We start from the raw sequence: 19,399 nt of genomic DNA, 5'->3' as shown, positions 1-19,399 counted from the left end.
GAACACACTGAACCTGATAGAAGAGAAAGTGGGAAGTACTCTACAACACATGGGCACAGGAGACCACTTCCTACGTATAACCCCAGAAGCACAGACATTAAGGACCTCATTGAATAAATGGGACCTCCTGAGCCTGAGAAGCTCCTGTAAAGCAAAGGACCCTTCTTCCAGTTTTAATGACTAGCCCAGACACTGATCATTCCAACAAACTCTCTGGAGACATCTGGCTTTTACGACCAAAGGAGCCTTTGGAGAAACGAAGGGTGGGCCTGGAGGGATGCAACCTCAGATACCAACTGAGGGTGAAGGGATGATCTGAACAGGTACAGGAAGGCGGAGGGCAGCATCTGCTCCCGCAGGCTCCCTGAGGTCACACCTCACAGCCAGCTCTTTTTCACTCAGGCCTCCATGTGCCGGATCTGAGGTGGGGTGGGGGTGGGGCAGCCCTAGCCCCAGGCCCCCTGTACCAATGTCTCAGCACATTCCCTAGTCCCGACTCATCAAATAATGAAGCAGATAAACTTTATAATGCACGACATTACACCAGAATATACAATAAAATGCTAAAGACAAATAACGAGGTGTAAGTTATAATGAAGAAAAAGCCTGCAGTCAGAGACATCCAAGTATGAATTATTGACTAAGGTTTTACACTCTCAAGGATGTGCGCAGGAATATTTTTCCATCAAAGATTTGCATAATTCACTCGTATAAACCTGGGTGGAATATAGAGTGAGATTTTACATCGACAAGTCGAGCCTTGCACTGCAGATGCCTCCAAGTTTTACAGGAGAGTGGGAATGCTGGGGTGGGGAAGACCCAGCTGCTTCTGCAATACCCGCAGGGAATGAGCAAGGCCTGAATCTGAGCCACTGGGTGGGTCTAGGGCCTGAGGTAGTTGGGAAAGAGGCGATCATATGTGTGTGTGTGTGTGTGTGTGTGTGTGTGTGTGTGTGTGTGTGTGTACAAAAGGGAGGATGAGGGTAGCGTCAGGCTTAGTGCAGGTCAAAGTCTGGGAAGGCGATGGGGATGAAGAGTCTTTGGGAAAGTCCCCCAACTCTGAGCCACACTGAGAAGCTTGCTTATCTACTCCCTGCCTTCCACACTAACCTGCAGTACCCTGTGTAAAGTCACTGTCTATCCAGATGTAGCTTCGTGCCAGGACCTGCACCTTGCCAAGTGGAGCGCAGATCTGGTTTCAGACTCCACCCACCCTGTGGTTGGCACACCTTTGAGCAGCATACAACCTGTACACCCACTCCAGGGCACTTGGCTTTCCAATCAGGGTTACCCAGAGCCAGACAAGTGGGTAGCCAGAGGCAGCGGGGTCCCTAGAGATCTTTTGCTCTGCATAGCAGCAATATCAGGGCTGGTTCCCTGTATTCTCATTGGCTAGATGTGTTTATAGTAACAAGTGCCAGGCAAGACACCCCAAGGCTCTCCCTACTGCTAGCCCAGGGAAGTCATTGAAGGCAAGGAGGAGGGGAGTTTGAAGGGTTTGGGGGCCAGGAGGCTTACGCTCTAGTCTTGCCACTATGAGCTTTCTAGGCTTTCAACACATTTAAGTTAACTTCTCTGTGTCCCACAGAATGGCAGTGGGGACACAATGAGTGTACATGTATTGGTACAGTACCAGTCCAACCAGGCTCTAAACACCTCCCTCCTAGACACATGCTTTAATGGAAGCGTTAGCTCGACCCATGTGCACCAAATTCCTTGTTTAAAATGTTTCTGGCAGACGATTCCACAGAATCAGAGCGGCCAGATAAAGATCAGCTCCGCTAAGTCTGCATCCACCAGCCACAGGCACTGCTGAGTATCTGAAACATGGTGGGGAGAACTGAGAGGCATCACAAATGTAAAAGAGATACCAGGTTTCAGAAAAGTAAAAAGAAGAGAAATGCAAACTACCTCTCTTACATTTTTATATTGATGATATGTGTTGATGTGCTAGAGAGATTGAGTGAAATGAATGGCAGGATTACAACTCGTACAAGGGGAGAAGCTAGGCTGTTAAGGGAAGCGATTTGTCCAAGGCCACCCTGCTAGCCAGAGCAGTGCACCTGAAAAGAGGCAGACAGCTGAGCACAGTGGGGTATACCCATTATCCCAGCTATTGGGATGGGGATGCTGAGGCAGGAGGATTGTTTGAGACAGCTTGAGCAATACAGCGAGGGCCATAAAGAAGAAGGAGGATGTAGAGAAGGTGGAGGAGGAAGAGGACCTAGAGGAGGAGAGATGAGACAGACAGAGAGAGAGAGAGAGAGAGAGAGAGAGAGAGAGAGAGAGAGAGAGAGAGAGAGAGAATCACAATGCCAAGTTCCTCATGAAATTCTGTCTTGTTCTGAGTTTTCACTGTCAGAGCATTGATGGGGTGGGAGCTGGGGGTGGGGGATAAGGCTGAGGCCAACTTCACTCACCCTGGAAATGGCATTTGCAACCCACAGAGAACGAGGAGACCCCGGAAAGGACAGAAAGGCAGCCTTCCTGCTTGACCTGAGAGAAGCTTAGTAGCTTGGCTGCCTTGGGAGTAGTGAGCTCCCTGTGCTGGATCTAGGCAGACAGCTATGGCTGTTACAGAGAAGGGTTGGTGAGGCTGGATTGAGGCACAGCTCTGGGCTCTGGGGCTGTGTTTTGCTCAGGAGAAAGGGGAAGACAGCCTGGAAAAACAACTCACTGTTTGGAGAAGGGACTCGAGGCACTGTCTTCTGGCACATAGGAATCTCCAGCCCCTCTTGGGCCCTGCAGTCTACTTGCCAGCCAGCAAACTATAATAGAGAGCTCCACCTCTGTTCTCTCCCCCCCAGGCTCTGTCTCATCCTGTAAGGGTCAGGTGTCCTCATTGTCTTCCTGTTGCTGATGGGGCTGATGGACAGCCAGGTTTAACAAGTCAACAACCCTCTCAAACCCACCATAGAGGGAATGGGGTCAGCAAATGTTGACCCATTTGCTCTCCTTGCCTGTCTACACACACACACACACACACACACACACACACACACACACACACACACACACACACACACACACTTCTGTGGCCCTCTGTGATGATAAGCTTGCCATGTGGCAGCATATTCTGTATGTTTTTCATAAGTGACATCCTCAGAGGGACTCTGTGCCACTGTCCCCTGCAGTGAGGCCCAGTGCCCACTGTTTCTTCACTAGCTCCATGACCTCCTTGGCACCTGCAGTGTTCTGGACGCAGTGAGTCATTGCTTCATTTTCAGTTAGCTCTCCTGGTGCCAACCTCAGGAAACGAGTCTCATTGGCCCCATTCTTCAGACGGGAACCTGAGGCTTCCAGCAGGGCCTAGTCACCCTCTGCATTGTGCTGACAGGAGCTGGGCACCTCTCACCATCGGTCTGCCTGCCCTTCTTACCCATGGTCTCTGGTTTTCAGAAGTGGGATTGAGTTGTCACCAAACACTGTGGCCTCTATGCATTTGCTGATATAGCCTCAGTGTATGACCCTGGGGAGCGAGGGAGGGATCCCAGATTTAGGAGACCCAGACAGAAGTGGCAGTGATAGTTAAGCACAGGACAGAGTCCTGGACAGATATGCTAATGATAGCTGTGGGAGCACCACACGGTTCCCTAAAGGTGGGAGGTGACCCTAAGAGACCAGCCTTACATGGTCACCATGTTGGACACTCGAGTGTCACTTGACAACACAGGGATGGGAAGCTTCAAGTGGATTGGCCTGCTGCCCACTAGGAGATCTGCCATACACACGCGCGCACACACGCAGCAGCTTGGCGGATTCCACGTCCTTCCCTGCAAGGCATCCCAGCTGGACATGCTCTCTTGCATGCTATCTCCTCGGTCTGACTGAAAGACTCCTGTGCAGAAGTCTCTGTAGGCCCCAGCCTGACACATATCTATAAAGAGGAATGTCTGTGGTGTTCTGTGACTCCCTCCTCCACCACCCTGCCCCTCAGGCAGCCTTGATGGGCGATGGAGCTCCAGTCACCCCCAGGCAGGCCTGTAGACCTAAATCCTGGGCCTCTTCCTGGTCCCGCGGGGCCTTAATGGCAGGTGCAGTAGAGAGCAGAGAAAGATCTAGAACAGGGGGGCCCTGACTGCAGAGAGCGGCCATCCCTCCCTGGGATCCAGAGCCCTCCACGGGGCTGCCAGTCCAGGAGAGAGGAAATCAATTTCAGAAACAGGACAGTTGTCGGAATCCGATGTTACCAGGTCTGTCTGTGAAATTACTCTCAGGTTGGCTCCTGTTGCCCCTGAGGTTCTGCCCAGATCAACCGCTATTTACATTTTAATTTGATTTGAGAGGCCGATAGATTCTTAAAACACCGTGAGACAGTCGCTCACCACATACTTTGCCACCAACCTCAGGCTTGGAGGTAGATTTTTTTTTTTAAAGGCAAAGTTTCTCTGTTTTGTAGCTCTGATTGTCTGGAACTTACTGTGTATGTGTAGGGCTGGTCTCAAACACGCAGAGATCTGCCTACTTCTGCCTCCCAGGAGCTGGGAAGTGGTCCTGAGTCCTCAGACTTTGCATTATGGACTAAACTTTGCTTCGTTTCCCAGCTCCCTGCATTTCCTCAGGTCTCAGTTCCCAAGCCGGTACGGGTCTAGTCCTTCAGTTTGCGGAATACCGCATTATGTTTTGATGAGAGCCTCGTTCTTTACTTCAAAGGAGGACAGACCAACATCTATCGCCCCTACCAGGATGGAAACTCAGAGAGTTAGGTGAGCTGTATGGAGTCATATCATGGGAACCCACAAAGAGGACATCAAGCTCCCGAGGGTTCACCATGTCCCTTCATGCAGTGTTAACCTAGAAGTCTCTGTCCTGGTTGCATCTACACACACACCCTGGATGAGTTTTGGGAAGAGTTCAGAAGAAGGCAGAAAGCGGGAGGTGCATGAGATATGCAGGGGGTGTGGGGGTGGGCAGAGGCCAGCCCTTATATGATGGGGCTGGGGCAGGAGCAGGGACAATGAGACAGGTTCCCTCCTTGGCTGGCTCCCTCCCTCTCCTCTTTGCTGATGGGAGCTCAGCTGCTGTTTCTGACAGTCCTCAAGCCACTGGGGAGGGAACGTTCAGCTATGAATACCCAGTGGAGAAGCACTGCCCTGCGGGGAGAATGGGAAGAAACCGATGACAATGGCCCAGATGTTGGAGGCTGAGGGGCTGACAGGGAGGCTCTTTGGTGCCCAAATGTGATTTGATTGAGGGTTTACCATGCACCAGGCACTGGGAAGGAAGATACTGAATCCTTACAGGAGGGAAACTGAGGTTCAGAGGAACTAATAGGCTATGGTTGCCCAGCCAGTAAATGAAAGTCAGAGTCCGTCTCAGGGCGTTTGGGAACTTGCTGGCCCTGTGACATTGGGCAGAGGAAGAGGCTGGGGTGAGCGTTGGGGACACGCAGACTAGGTGCCTGACACTACTATGCCAGGGCTGTGGTGGAGGCTGACTTGGGGAAAATGAATTAATCTTGGAATTGGGGAGCAAGGATGCCAGTCTGTTCTCCCAGACAGGTGTTCTGCGGAGGGTCCAGGAAGTTTGCATACCTGTTGACACTTGAGAACTATTATGAAGCTTAATAACTCATCATAGGGCATGTAGCTCAGTCAGTTGAGCCTCGCATGTGTAGAGAGCCCTGGGCTCAATCCTCAGCACTGTATAGACTGGGCAGAGTGGTACAGGTGGCAGGAAGATCAGGGCCATCTTCAGTTAAATAGTGAGTCTGAGCTACATGAGACACTGTTTGAACAACAACCCCTCAAAAGCAAAACCAATAAGCCTATCATGGTGCAGACCCAACCCTTAGATAGAGACTGTGACTTAATGCATCAGGGTGGGGCCACTCAGCTTGTTGGTCCTTACATGACCAGAGTAAAGAACCATAGGGTTGGATGCTGGGTTCCTCCCTTGCCTCAGACAGGAAGTCCCTAAAGCCACCAAAATTGGAAGTGTGACCACAAAGTCAGTGCTCACTGCCACCAAGGGAGGACCTTGGCTTTTGCAGTATTTCTGAGAATGCAACTACAGTCTCTGCAGATCTCTCCCCGGTCCTTCTGTGGAAAAGGATGGCTTAGGGAGACAAAATGGCTCCAAGAAGTCCTCCTCTCTACCCTCAGGTAGACTCAGCTCTCAGAAACAGCAGGTGCCTTGGAGCAAAGCTCAGAGCTCTGTATGCCCACCCTATCAGGGGAGAAAGTGTTCCTCTCTCTCTGGGGCTCTCAGAGCTTTCTGTTTTCCAAAGGATTACAAGCAGCCTGAGAGGTGAGGGAGACTCCTTCCTCTCAAACCTAGTCTTTTCTCCTCCCTCCCTCCCTCCAAAGCCTGTGTCCCCTCCGTGTTAACAAGCTCCCTGACAAGAACAGGACCTGCTTGGCAGTCTGAGATAAGCCACCACAAAGGGGCATCGTTGGCACGCTGGGAGGTGGGAACAGTTTCCACTCCGCCACTCAGCTCAGCCTCAGTGGCAGCCCAGCTCAGCAAGCTTCCCCTGGGACAGCCGGGGAGGGGGGTGGTGGTGCCGCCTTCTGCTGCCTGCTTTGTTTCCAGTTCTTAAAGAGCCAGGCCATGGCGTTGTTAATTTGATTGCACCCGCTCCGGCTTCTTGTCGCCCCTGATTAGGCAAGCTCCACCTGAAGTGTGAGATTAGTTCAAATTGTGTGGCAGCAACCAGCCCGGCCATGGTGAACAGGCAGGAGGGAGCCTGGGGAGATTGCAGGCCCCCAAGACTCCAGCTATCCATGGCCTAAGGATGCAGGCATTAGGACTCTCACAGGAAGAGTGTGTATACATGCAAAAAGGGTGCTGAACTCTGGGTCCTTGAGAAGGGTGGGACCTTGTAGCCTCCAACTGCAGGCCTGTCTCTGCTGCATGGAGGGTGCAGCTGCTGCCCACCAGGCCTTCCTCTGTCCAGCTATAAGATGGGGCAGTTACTTCTTCTCTTGGCCGCTGGCCAAGGTGTGCAAGAGCAGAAGTAGGGAAGGGGGATGCTGGAGCCCATTTCCCCACTGAGAGTGCTGGAAAAGAGATAGTAATAATAATAGCTAACATTTATTGAATACTTATTATGTGCATGCACCGTGGTTAATGCTTTCCACGAATTAGCTCATTAAACCCCTCCCCCCACGGCCCTAGGAGGCTCGAGGAGGGTGGCAGTTGGCAGTTAAAGATGGCTTAGAATTGGCAGATCCTTTTAGAAACACGAACGCTTTTCTTTGGCTACCAAGAGAAAGTGTTCTGGGTCAGTGCTGAGAAGACCCCAGAGCTGGAGTTGCAAGCTTTTTCTGGAAAGGTCCAAGTGGTTAGCGGTTGTGGGTCACTGCTGCACCAAAGAGGCCACAGACAGCGCAAAGGGAATGAATAAGGGGTGTGGCCTGGTACAGCAAGTGCTGGCCAGGTTGGACCTGAGCCAGATTGGAGGCATAGCTTGCTGACCCCTGCTGTGGAGGTGTGAACTTGGGGCCTTTGACTATGAGGGTGGGTTGGCTAAGGGACTGCTCATACTCAGCTCCAGAGGGTTGATTATGGAGTCCCAAGAAAGTTCCTGGTGCTAGGAAAGGACACACAGAGAAGATGACAGGACCCCACAGGGAAAGGCCATATGGCGATAGGGGCAGGAACTGGGACAATGTTCCCACAACTGAAGCAAGGACCCCAAGATTTGCTATAATCTGCAAAGATGCTTCCTTAGGTGGCCTCAGGAAAGCAAGCACAGGCCTAGTGACATCCTGCGTCAGACTGTGAACTCTGAAGGAGTAAGTCTGTGCTGTTTTGAGGAACTTGGTTGGTGGTACTTTGTTGTAGCAGCCACGGGTAACTGAGGCAGGGTTCTGGAAGCAGCAGACTTAGGGGGATTCTTCGCTGGGTCCCTAAGTCTTGCTTTCTGGGTCAAGAAGATAACCTATCACAGTGAATTAAGTTTCTGAGGGTCATGAAGGCTACCCCAGCTCTATATAGACATCTCACCCAGTGGGCAAGCCCAGGCTAACCAGTCACCTCTACGTTGCCATAGCACCCAACGCTACCTCTCCATAGGGATCATCTCAGTGGGTGACACTGCCACCCCTTCTCTTCAGCCTCAAGCTCTTGACTTTCTCCCAGGTCACAACAGCTTGGTACTGTTCCTTCAGAGAGAAATCCTCCTTCCTCTCCAGCCCCTGCTCAGGGTCCTAATGCCACTCCTCCCCTCTAGGATATCATGCCTACCCCTTGGTCCCTGACTGTCATCTTCTGCTCAGGTGTTCTCCTCGCTGTCTCCCATGCAGACTCTTACAGCAGTGTCTTTACCTGGCTGCCAGGCTCCCCAAAGCCTCCTCTCTCCTTGCTCCTCAAGGTTGTACCCCGCACAGCCCTTCCTGGAAGCCCTGGCTGGCTCTGTTGCTCACTCCGGGTTCTTCAGTCTTTGACCTGACTGAAGGCACGGCCGGCCGCTTTGTAGCCCAGGCCTTTGCCGCGTCTAAAGACTTGTAGCTGCTTTTTAACCAGTCTGTGATTCCTAGAGTCTGGGATGGGGACTTAGCCTTGCCTTCTCATCTCGAAGATCGCTGAGTTTGGATACAGCTTCAGTGTCTCTCTGGGGTTCGTGTGCTGAGACCAAGTTCCCACGGTGAGTGTCAGGAGGATGGGAACTTGATGTGACTGTGGCGTTTATAGGCGGGCTCTGAGGTGGTCCTGAGTAGACCACCAGGGTAAGCAGGGCTATGGAGTGAATTCGGATGGGGTTTTAAGCAGGTGAAGGGATACACACATGTACACATTTGCATAAGCTCCCTGTTTCTTACGCCTCACCCTGTCTTGGGCCTTTAGGTTCATGAGCTCAAATAAACTCTTTTTCTTAAAGAGCTGGCCAGCCTGTGTGTTATATTGTTAGCAATAGAAAGCGGTAAATAGACCTTGGCACCGTGTTGGATGATGGGCTACTCAGCAAGTATGTGCTTGTAGCTTGCCTGATCTAACGGTGCATTCACCCAGAGGGGCTTGTGTCATGACTGGGCTCCCTACCTTGGCCAAAGGTTGGAGGTGTTTATTATCTCTCTGCCTGCCTTTCTGTGTCTTCTTACCTACCACACAGAAACCCGCATGCAGGATTCCTGGATCCTGGCTCTCATCTGAACTGTCCTGAGTGACCCCTTGGAGCTGGGACCCATTTGGAAACTCTTCAGTGTGGAACTTCTGGGGCAGGGGAGTGAAAATATGTCACCTGTCCCCACCTCTGAGGAGTGAGTGGCCCAGGTGAGGCACCTGGAGATAAACAGGGAGTGGAAGTTGGAGGAGCCTGACCACGTCTCTTCTTTTTAGCAAAACCTCCCCTGTCTGCGCAGGACCTGGGTTCCTATGAGATGAAAGATGTGGGGTTTGGTCAGAGACTTCTTTGCACCAGGTCCCCTAGGGGGCTAGGTCTGGAGATGTGACACAGATTGCTCCTGTTCCAGTGACCCTATTAGTGTCACAAGGTCAGACAGCTGTCCTACATTTTGTTGGGTGAGAGAATTTTATTATTTCCCACCCTCCCTGAATCATCCAGACTATGGCTTCTGAAAGGCAGGAGCATGCTTAGGGGGTGAGAGAAAGTGAGTGGTGTTGATTCCCCAACTCTCAGTCTACCCAGGGCAGGTGTCCTAACCAGGCCCTTCCTGATCATTGGGTGCCTCTTTTGGCTTCCCAGACTCCCAGGAGCTTTGCTGACTTCCTGCTCAGCTGTGAAGAATGCCTAGGGGTGAAAGGAAGTTACAGCCTGTCCTTGCTTCTGCTTGATGAAGCGCGAGACACCATGTTGCTTCTTACTCTATGAAGTCCCGAAATCAATGAGGCCAGAGAGGCCACTGGCTAATCATCACCATGGAAATCATCCCTCCCTCCCTCTACACCAGCATTCAGAGAGTCCTCTACCCTTGCCTGCCTAGGAGACTCGCTGGTTTGGTACAGGGCTGAGAATGGGTAGTGAGGATGACCACTGGCCATTTCCTAAGAGGAGAAAGAGTCAATCACAACCTTCAAATTCTACAACTGTGTTTGTAAGTGGGGGTGGTGGCCCTGAATCGTGCCCACCACTCAGCTTTCTGTCTCTTCTTCCCACTGCTTGCAGATCCAGTAGAGGGTTTGCCCTGCCCCTTTAGCTTCTCGGGAGCTCGTAGGGTCAAGGAAAAAGTCTGGGAGGCCACCAGTGATGCCAGCTTGGTCAGATTTACAAGCAGGGGCCCCTCCATTCCCAGCACAGAATGCCAGAGAGGGTAGAGGCCTGGAATGTGCTAGGTGCCAGGGTTTCAATTCAATACAGGGAGGACAGATGAGCTCTGGACCCCAAGCAGCTCAGAGATAGGGGAGAGTCAGGCCCCACCACCAGGAGATACACCAGAGAATGCAGGGCCACTCTGTTGCTAGACTTACCTGTGCCTCAGTTTACCAACTGTTCCCAGCGTGGCATCACATGTGTGATATCCCACTCTGTGTGTCCTGGCATCATCTACATGAATTGCAAATGGTTCATTCAAGTCTAGAGTCTAAGCAAGGGAGGAGAGACTTCAAAAAGAGGTATTGGAGGACTGGAAAGATGGCCCAGGGGTAAAGAGCACTAGCTGATCTTTCTGAGGACCTGGCACCCACATCGTGGCTCACAGTTGTTTGTAACTCCAGTGGATCCAACACCCTCTTCTGGCCTCTGTAAGTATCAGGCACACAAGTGATGCACAGACATACATGCAGGCAAAATATTCATACATATAAAATTAAAATAAAATAAAATAAAAGCCCCTGGGCAGCTTGGAGACAGGCATGTATGAGTCTGAACCAGAAGTATGGTCAGGACGGGGGTTTATGGTCTCTGGATGGTCATTTCCTTTGGTTAATTGACTCCTATCCCTGTGGCGGGGGGGAGGGGGTGTGAGTAGTTCCATCACCAGGTCTAAGGAGAAACCTTCCTGTCTGATGAGAGTTGTTCTCATTGGGCGAGTTTGAACAGGGGCTTTCCTGGATCAGGGAACTAGAGTTGACTATGCTTCCCAAGGTTCTACATCTTGATCTCATTGCCAGTGGTCAGCTATGCAGGGAAGCTGACCCACTGCAGCTCAAAGGCTTCCTTAGGTTAGGCTGGCTCCCTCCCTCCACCCACCTCCTTCAGGGTCCAGTTCCTTCCATCTGCCTTCCTGTGATCCAGGTGTGAGGGAGCTGAGGGCCCTTTGGAGCTCATTTTAATTGACCTGACATTTTGCTAAACAAACAAATCAAAACTCAAACCAAACAAAGAGCCCTTCTGGGTTTAATTGGCCATGGGCTTTGTCTGTGGCCGTCACCGGAGGCTTTTAGATAGGTGGAGGGGAACCTAGGACAGGAAGAGCACTGTCTAATAAAGATGGGGGATAGCAGAGTCCTGGGGTGGGGGGATGCCATGAGATGGTGGCATCAAAACGCAGCTAGTCCCCTCCACCCCCAGAGAAGCAGTTTGACTTTGTACCTGCTTCTCACTGAAGAATTAATTCTCTTTGAAGATGATTTCTTTTACTCTGTATATCAGGTGGAGCAGAAATTGCCTCCTCCTCCTTTTGGTCATATTCTCTCTCTCTCTCTCTCTCTCTCTCTCTCTCTCTCTCTCTCTCTCTCAAAAGGGAGATTAAAGGTAGCCCTGTGGACGTGGTATTTTCTTCTGCTAATTACGTTTATCTTCAGTCAAGTCCTGGGAGGCAGCAGCCTGATGTTCTGAGAAGACTCCACAGGCTGCTGAAACCATAGCTTGCTGGGCTAGAGTTGGCATGGCTCAGCTAAGGGCTGGATTTTTCTAGTTTGAGTGAATTCTTATTTTATGAGTGAGGAAACCATGACCTGGAGGAAGGAAGGGGTGACTGATGGTCTCAGCTGTGGACACAGCAGTGTGACCCAGTGATGCTGACCCCCTCTCTCAGGATCTTTGGAAAGGAACCATTGCCAGTTCTCCCAAGGAGGATGTGGGGAGAGAATCGAAGAGCGCCACAGATGAAGGGGTGGGACTGGGCCCAGGGACTCAAGAGCTGATCCATGCTAAGACTTGGGGGGTCAAAGACAAGTGGAGGCCACTCAGGAGTTGTCTTCTAGGATGCCCAAGGACTTGGACAAACCCCAAACCCCAAACTCTCTGGCTGGGGTGGATGGTTTCAGGCGTTACCTGGACTGTTATGGAATCCCCAGGGACAGAGAGGTCTCACAGGTGAAATGTTGTAAGAGCTGACATACATGTATGAGAAGGCCCACTCTCAGGTGAGTGCTGTCCAGTCAGATGGGAACCAAGATGACAAAAAGGCAAAGGACATCTGGTTCTCTCTCTTAGAGGAGGGACACACTTCTTCTATTACCTTCGGACACCAGAGCTCTGATTCTCGGGTCTAGCCTTGGACAGAGTCATGCCTCTCTGGACTCTCTGGCTCTGAGCCCTTTGATCTTGACTGAGCCGTGTTACCAGCAGGGTCTGTTTATAGACACCTGGTTGTGGGCTTCACATTATTATATATTCCAGTTCTCCTCAGAAATCCTCTTACCCGTCCACCATCTATCTACATGCCTGCCATCCACTCCCCCGCCCCCAGAACAGGAGCTCTCTGTCTCACTGAAACCTCACTAGCGAGAAAAAGTACACAAGTCCCCTAACTCATAACAGGGTGACCCCTGGAGGAACTTACGGTAGGTTGGAAGTATCCTGAGCTAAAACCTGTTGGGTACACTTGCCTAGTGTGTCTGGTGGAGGCTAGAGGGGAGGAAAGGCAGGAGAATAAAACGCAGTATACCACGGCAGAGGAGCTATCCCACGAGCTTTCTACCTTGATGCACAGTAGACAAGCTGGTCTCTTGTTTATCTTCATGACTATGTGGCTAAGTGGGAGTTTCTGTAACCTCTGTTGCCTAGCATTGGGAAGGAGTACTAGACCTTAATACTATTACCTGGGAAAGGGGCAAAGTTTGAATTTTGGGGTATAGTTGTTACTGACTGCATACTACTTTCGCCTCATGGTAAAAACTGAAAACTGTGAAGTTGGAGGCCTTCTGTGTTGTAACTGTTAGCTTACAGAGGAGGAGGACATAGGCTCACAGAGGTCACTGTCCACAATCTTATAGCTCTCAAGTAGCAGAGCTGGTATTTGAACTCAGGGAAGTCTACTCTCTTAGTCATAAAGCACCTAGCACCTGTCAGTACTATCAGGTCAGTAGCGTGAGTGTCCCCTCAGCAAGGCCCTGCCAAAAGGTGCAGTTTGCTCTGGACGATTCTTCAGGATCTGCTTTACCCTTTGATACGCTTCTTTCTTTCTTCTGCATGGGGACGGTGTGCACAGAGGTCAGCTAGCCCTCTGAATGCTTCGATCTGATACCATGGAGCTGAATCAAGTCAGATATTTACTAAAAGTGGGAGACACCAAGGTGAACCTTGAAATGGGCTTGGGGTGGCGGCCTCTGCAAGTGGGTCAAGGAGAATGATGATGACACTGGGGCATTTAGAATGGGCTAAGAGGTGTCTGGGCTTCCTCCAGTCATGTCACTGGTAAATCGCATGCGTATGTGTGTGTGTGTGTGTGTGTGAGAGAGAGAGAGAGACAGAGAGAGAGAGAGAGAGAGAGAGAGAGAGAGAGAGAGAGAGAGAGAGAGAGAGAGAGAGATAACGTTCTAATACCCCCAGAACCTTCCTTCCTTTACTTCTTTGGACTGGTTCAGTCAACACAGAATATTATTGTCCTCAGAAGTGAGGTGACTCATCTCAAGTCCAGCCTGACATGAACCAGGTCTCCTCCCACACTCTCTACCTTCGAACCACTGTGCCCTTCGCTGCTCTGTCCCCTCGCATCTACGGAAATCCACGTGCCAGAGAGGGAGTCTTACTGGCACGGTGGACCCCAGTGCTGCGGAGAGAGAGGAGGCTGTCAGCGATGAACTGGCAAGGACAGGTCCAGGGGAGCCGCTCTCCCCTTGTGGTTCTCCCTGGCTGAGGGATGTAGATTGATTGCCTGGCTTTATTAAGGACAAAGTGCTTTTTGATGGTGGGAGGGAGGCTGCTCTTAGCACGGGATTCCAATGACGGGCAGGCAGAGGCTCCCTCAGCATCGATCTCCTGGCAGGGCTTCCCCGTCTGGATAAAAGCCCAGGGTTGCTCATGGAGGGAACTCTCAGAAGGTGCGGGGTGGACTGCACATGGGCTCTGCAGCTCTTTGTAGCTACCCTAGAGGGACGCTGGAAAGAAGGCCACTGCTGGCCACATCTGTGCCCGGTCAGGACCACACTGGCTGCCTGACATACACTAAGCACTGGACACAGACTGTGCCTTGGGCCATCATATCATCTTTATAGATAGGGAAAATGTGGTATAAGGAGGACATCTGTGTTCCGTAGTAGTGACATCACAGTTCCCAGAATCTCATTTGGCTGGTGGACACCAAAACTTAGCTTGTCCTCTCCACCTTCCAAAGACCATTTCCTGACCCAGGACCTCAGGAACACTTGCCCTGATGTGGTTCTTGGGGACCCATGACAAAGGGTCCTAAGCCCACATAAGAGTAAGGCTCACTGGGCATGAATGGCTACTGTGGTACCTAATGGAACCCAGGGACGGGAGAGAACAGTGGCTTCAGGGCCATCCAGGTGGCTCTGGCTAGGGAATTGGGAGGCCATTCCCCGAGGAGTCAGAGTTTCAGAGTTGTGTTGTCCCTAGGCGTCTCCACTCGCACTCAGTTGCTGTATTAGTCAAGAGGGAAGACTAGAGCACAAGAGACAAAATGACCTTCCCTAGGTCACACAGGTCATTACTAGACCCGGACTGGGAATCCAGTTTTCCAACCTGCACGGTGGACCTGTATCTTCCTTCTGAGTCTGTAAACAGGCTGTACATAGCTGAATATGCACCAAGGAACAGAAAGAGGTTGTTTGATTTAGGTATTGAGATTGAATTACCAGCTGATAATGATCTGAAAAAATTACCAGACAGCTATCAGAACCCACATCCTTGTCTTGAGACAAGTCAGAGTGTGCCTCTGTTTTGGATAAACCTCCGGGAGGCTCCCAAGCTCACCTTTGAGCAACCTTGCTCTTTCTGAACAGAAAAGCAGCATCCCAGGGGGAGAATGGATAAGCATCGGGGAGAGCCAAGACTCGTCTTGGTGAGCCTAGGCAGGCCTGGAGTGGGGGGCAATACTCACTCTTGACGGTGAGGAACATGGCCTTGCTGATGTCGGTGCCCACACCGTTGCTGGCCTGGCAGAGGTAGTAGCCAATGTCCTCTTCCAGGACATGGCGTATCAGCAGGGAGCTGTTGGGCAGGATCTGGATGCGGCCAGTGAGGGGCACTGGGTGGTATTGCTGGGGGTTCCCACTCCCTGAAAGGAGGGGAGGCAGCAGTTAGAGAGGTGTTGGGAGTGGGTGTCACCTAGCACCTTAGGAGAGGCCTGATAAAGCCCTCATGCCCACCTGAGGGCATTTCACAGCAGAGTTACATCGTCTCATAGAAATGGCACCACGCAGCTCCTACTGCACAATGTGAAGTACCTCCTGGCCTGGATCTTGCCCTGAGGCACAGAAATGACCGGGGCAGTACCTCAGGCAGAGCCTACTTTGTTACTGAACTGGCTGGAGTGAATTCCTTGGTCAACTTGGCAATGGGCCAGGAGAAGGTTGAGTTCTCATATGACAGTTGCCTGGTCACACGTAGTCAGGCCCAGGGAAAAGGCCACATGTCTTCCACAGGGGGTCTTGGGTACCCCTCCAAACCCAACATCAGTCATGGACGGTCCATCATGTGGTGTCTAGTTGGATACCAAATGTATCCTTGTGATGAGGCTGGGCTGGGAGAGGACCAAGGTCTCACACTAGATAAGACCCTAGGATGGGCGGACCAGGGTGGAGAAAGCAATACAAACTAGCTTTAGGGAGGCAGGGGGTCAAGTGGTAGGGATGAGAGGAGCTTTGGGGGCTGTGGATGTTGCTCAGTAATGGAGGATTTTCCTGTCACGCATGAGACCCTTGGTTTGATCCTCAGCATCACAAAAAGCAAACTTTTAGGAAATTGGGATTCAGCATCATGTTGTCCCTCAGCCTGGCGTGGCTGAGAATGACTTCTAGATCATTGGGTGCAGGGGTTCCCCAAGTTCAGAGTTCACTACTCTCAGGATTGGAAGTAGCATGGGAGAACAGGTCCTGGGTCCATCCGAGCAGCCTCCTGGTCCCCCCCTGCTCCTCTCACAGACTCCGCCTGGCTCACCTTTGGCATGCTTCCACATGACCTTCGGTGGTGGGTAGCCATCTACTGAGCAGTTGAGCACCCCAGCTTTGCCATAGATGCCATCCTGGTTGTTGGGCTGCACCACAAATCGAGGGGGCACTGTGGAAAGAAGGGGAGCAGGAAGAAAAAGAGGCTGTCAGTTTCTGATGGGTCCCCTAAGTCAGGGAGCCTCCTCTAGAAGAATCAGGTCTTCTTGGATCATTACATCGTTGGGAGCAGACAGCCTGTTAAGTCACACAAAGATGGAGAGCTCTCGCAAGTACCACAGTGGAAGCTCAGAGTGGGGGTCCCAAATTTGCCTGTGCCCACGGCTGACCAAGAAAGGATGCCAGGTCTGAAAGGAAGAGGCTGGAATATCTCTGTCTCTAAGAATCCAGCCAGAACCACCTTACCAAGAGTCTATAATTCCAACTGGAACTCTAGAAAGATGCTCTTGGTCCCCCACCCCTTCTTAGGGCTGGCCTGACCCGCTCACCACGCACGATGAGCTGACGCTCCCGGCTCACGGTGGCCGCTGCGTTGCTGGCGATGCAAGTGTAGTTGCCATTGTGCTTGAGGGAGACGCTGGAGATCTGCAGGGAGCTCATGAATTCCTTGCTCTCGATGGTCACGCCTGAGCCCGAGATGATCACCTGTCCGTCCTTTCTCCAGGTGATGCGGATGGGCATGTCCCCCGAGGACACCACACAGGGGATATAGAGCAGCTGGCCGATGGAGGCAGGCGGGAACTCGAAGGGTTGGATCAGAGGGGGCACTGGAGGGACAAGGGGATTACGGTCAAATGCCACTCACCCACCCTGGTCACTGTCTGGAGAGGGGGGGCAGTCTGACTTTCACTGACCGTGGGGCAGGCCTGGAATCCATCTCCCTAGGTCTCTGGATCTTGCCCACCTCTATACCTAGACCATGGCTCCTGGTCTCTGTCTTAACCTGCCCAACTCTCAGATTGGGCCTTGCGCTTGCCTCATGAGCTTCCTGACCCACTGCTTAGCCTGTGTCTAAATTCTCATCTTGGCATTCATTTCCTGGCCTTTTGGGGGCCTGTGGTAGATAGAGATGAGATGTACAGGGAGAGTTGAGGAAGGCCTGTGCAGATTCTCGCCCTTCCCTCTCCATGAGCACTTGCCTAAAGCAGGTGTCTCCAGACGAGATCGTCTCATTAACTTGCCCCTCTCTATGGCCATTAGCATTCTATGGCATGTAGAAACTGCAAAGGAATCTCACTGACTCCTTCTATCAGCTGTGGACCTGGGGCTTGATGGTCCCTTTTTACAGGTGGCAAGACTGAGGTTCAGAAGCACCATGACTGGGACAGGCTATGGGAGGTGACTTGAAACCTGATCCATCTGCTTTCCAAGTCAAGGCTCCTTTCCTTAAGCGGCATAGCTGCCTCTTGAGAAAAACAACAAATGTACACACGGCAGGCCCTTTTGTCTCCCAAGGTGTGCTAAAACAGAAAACGGAACCTGTTCCCTCTTAGGTGGCCACGTGGAGGGCTCCTTGGATAGAACTAACTCTCTGCACCCAGCTGCCCTCATCTCGGGCCCTGGGTGGTGGTGGTGGGGCCTGTCTGCAGCCTGAGTCGCTGTGAGATGGATCCTCCTCTCTCCGTGCTGGCGAGAACATCAGCCATTATCTTTATGATAACTCAATTAGGCGTCAGCAACTTCCCCAGCGCATGGGGCGGGGGGAGAGGAGAGTGAAGGAGACAGACAATTAGCTTAACAAGGATGAGCATGAGTAGATGAGGTCTCCTTTCTGGAGTCGAATAATTAAATTACAAGGCTGCCCACGGTCTCCAGCCTTCTTCCAGGCTCCAGCCCACCCCTCTTTGGAAGCCAGTGATGCTATTCCATCTCAGACCTGTCCAGAGACACAGCCACAGCGGTGTGCACAGGCAGGCCTTACAGACACACAGACTTCCAGGGTTTGGAAGGAAGCAGCCAGATGTGTACATAGATACTCTGGATCTGGGATGGGGTAGGGTGGTAGTGTTTCTTGACCAAGAGCTGCTGGTCTGGAGGATGTGGCAGTTAGGAGGAGTACTGCTTCCATGACTCCCATCAGGGGCTCAGCTGGCCTTCAAATGCCACCTCACCCTGCCCTCCACTCCAACTAGGGGATTTCCCATGTCTGAGCCTTGCTCAGGGGGCTGCCTGGCATGCCCTCACCCACCGCTATGAGCTCCCCATCCACTAACCAGCATTCATCCATCTGATTCCAGACCTGCTTTGGCTTTGGCCAGGTCCTAGACCTCAGCCAGATATCCTAGGGTTCTGGCCATTGGTCAGATCAATACATCCCTGTTATTGGCGGTGGTGGGGTATTGTCCTGGTCCTGAGGGGGGTTGTCCCGGGCCATGGACATCTCTATATACCTTTCTCTGAAACTCAGGCTCTAACAATGGCCCAATGCCCTTTAGTAAGAGTTCCCAGAGAAACTGCTCTCCCTAGGACATTGTGAACTCCCGTGTGTGTGTGTGTGTGTGTGTGTGTGTGTGTGTGTGTTTGTGTGTGTGTGTGAGAGAGAGAGAGAGAGAGGCAGAGACAGAGACAGAGAGAGAAAGAGTAGGTCACACCTAGGCCTCTAGGCCTCCTTCTGTTTGTTTTTTTTTTTTTGACACAATTGCTTCAATAATCCAGTGCAGACCTGACTGCTGCCATAGTCCTGAGGCTTGGAGCTAGGACTTGTATAATAGAAGCGTTTACTGCACAAATATTGTAGGTACTCCATAAATGCTCATGAGATATGTAAATAAGTAATATGTCTACATATCCCTCTCAGGGTGACCTCATGGGGTCTCCTGTGTGGTGGACAGGAGTGGGGTAGACATAGAGTAGGGGTCCAGAGAGACTAAGAGGAGCCCCAATATCTCTCACCGTGCTGCTGTCCTGTGACTATGTCCAGAGCTTCTCCTTGGCCCTTCCTAGGGCCAGACCTTTTCTGTTGTAGCACTAATTCAGCTCTCGGGACCGAGGAACCTCTGGAATGTGAGCAGGAGGATAGGACATGTGGCCAAGGCCTGGGTAGTTTGAATCCATTTCCAGGAGAGGCAGAGCAACAAGGCAGAGAGAGTGATGCTGAGTGAGGAGCTTTTGCTCAGCAGGGGAGACCGTCTCTTTCAGTCAGGAAGGATTTACAGAGTGGTGTAAGTTTCTAAGGCAGGTTAATTCATTAACTAGCCAGTTCATG

General features: G+C 51.7%; 1 protein-coding gene across 1 annotated transcript in view; it reads right to left on the bottom strand.

Annotated features, from left to right (window-relative positions):
* The window catches only part of Dscaml1 (DS cell adhesion molecule like 1), a 332,236-nt gene that overhangs the window by 52,955 nt on the left and 259,882 nt on the right, over nucleotides 1-19,399 (bottom strand). The window contains exons 9-11 of the mRNA XM_026778910.1: nucleotides 16,683-16,961; nucleotides 16,187-16,306; nucleotides 15,129-15,305 (exon numbers count right to left, since the gene is read on the bottom strand). Of these exons, the coding sequence (XP_026634711.1) occupies nucleotides 15,129-15,305; nucleotides 16,187-16,306; nucleotides 16,683-16,961 (576 nt within the window). The remainder of the gene's footprint in view (nucleotides 1-15,128; nucleotides 15,306-16,186; nucleotides 16,307-16,682; nucleotides 16,962-19,399) is intronic.

The sequence above is a fragment of the Microtus ochrogaster genome, chromosome 5, assembly GCF_000317375.1.
Source record: "Microtus ochrogaster isolate Prairie Vole_2 chromosome 5, MicOch1.0, whole genome shotgun sequence".
Classification (NCBI taxonomy): Eukaryota; Metazoa; Chordata; class Mammalia; order Rodentia; family Cricetidae; genus Microtus; species Microtus ochrogaster.
This window is presented reverse-complemented; position numbering and strand designations above follow the sequence as displayed.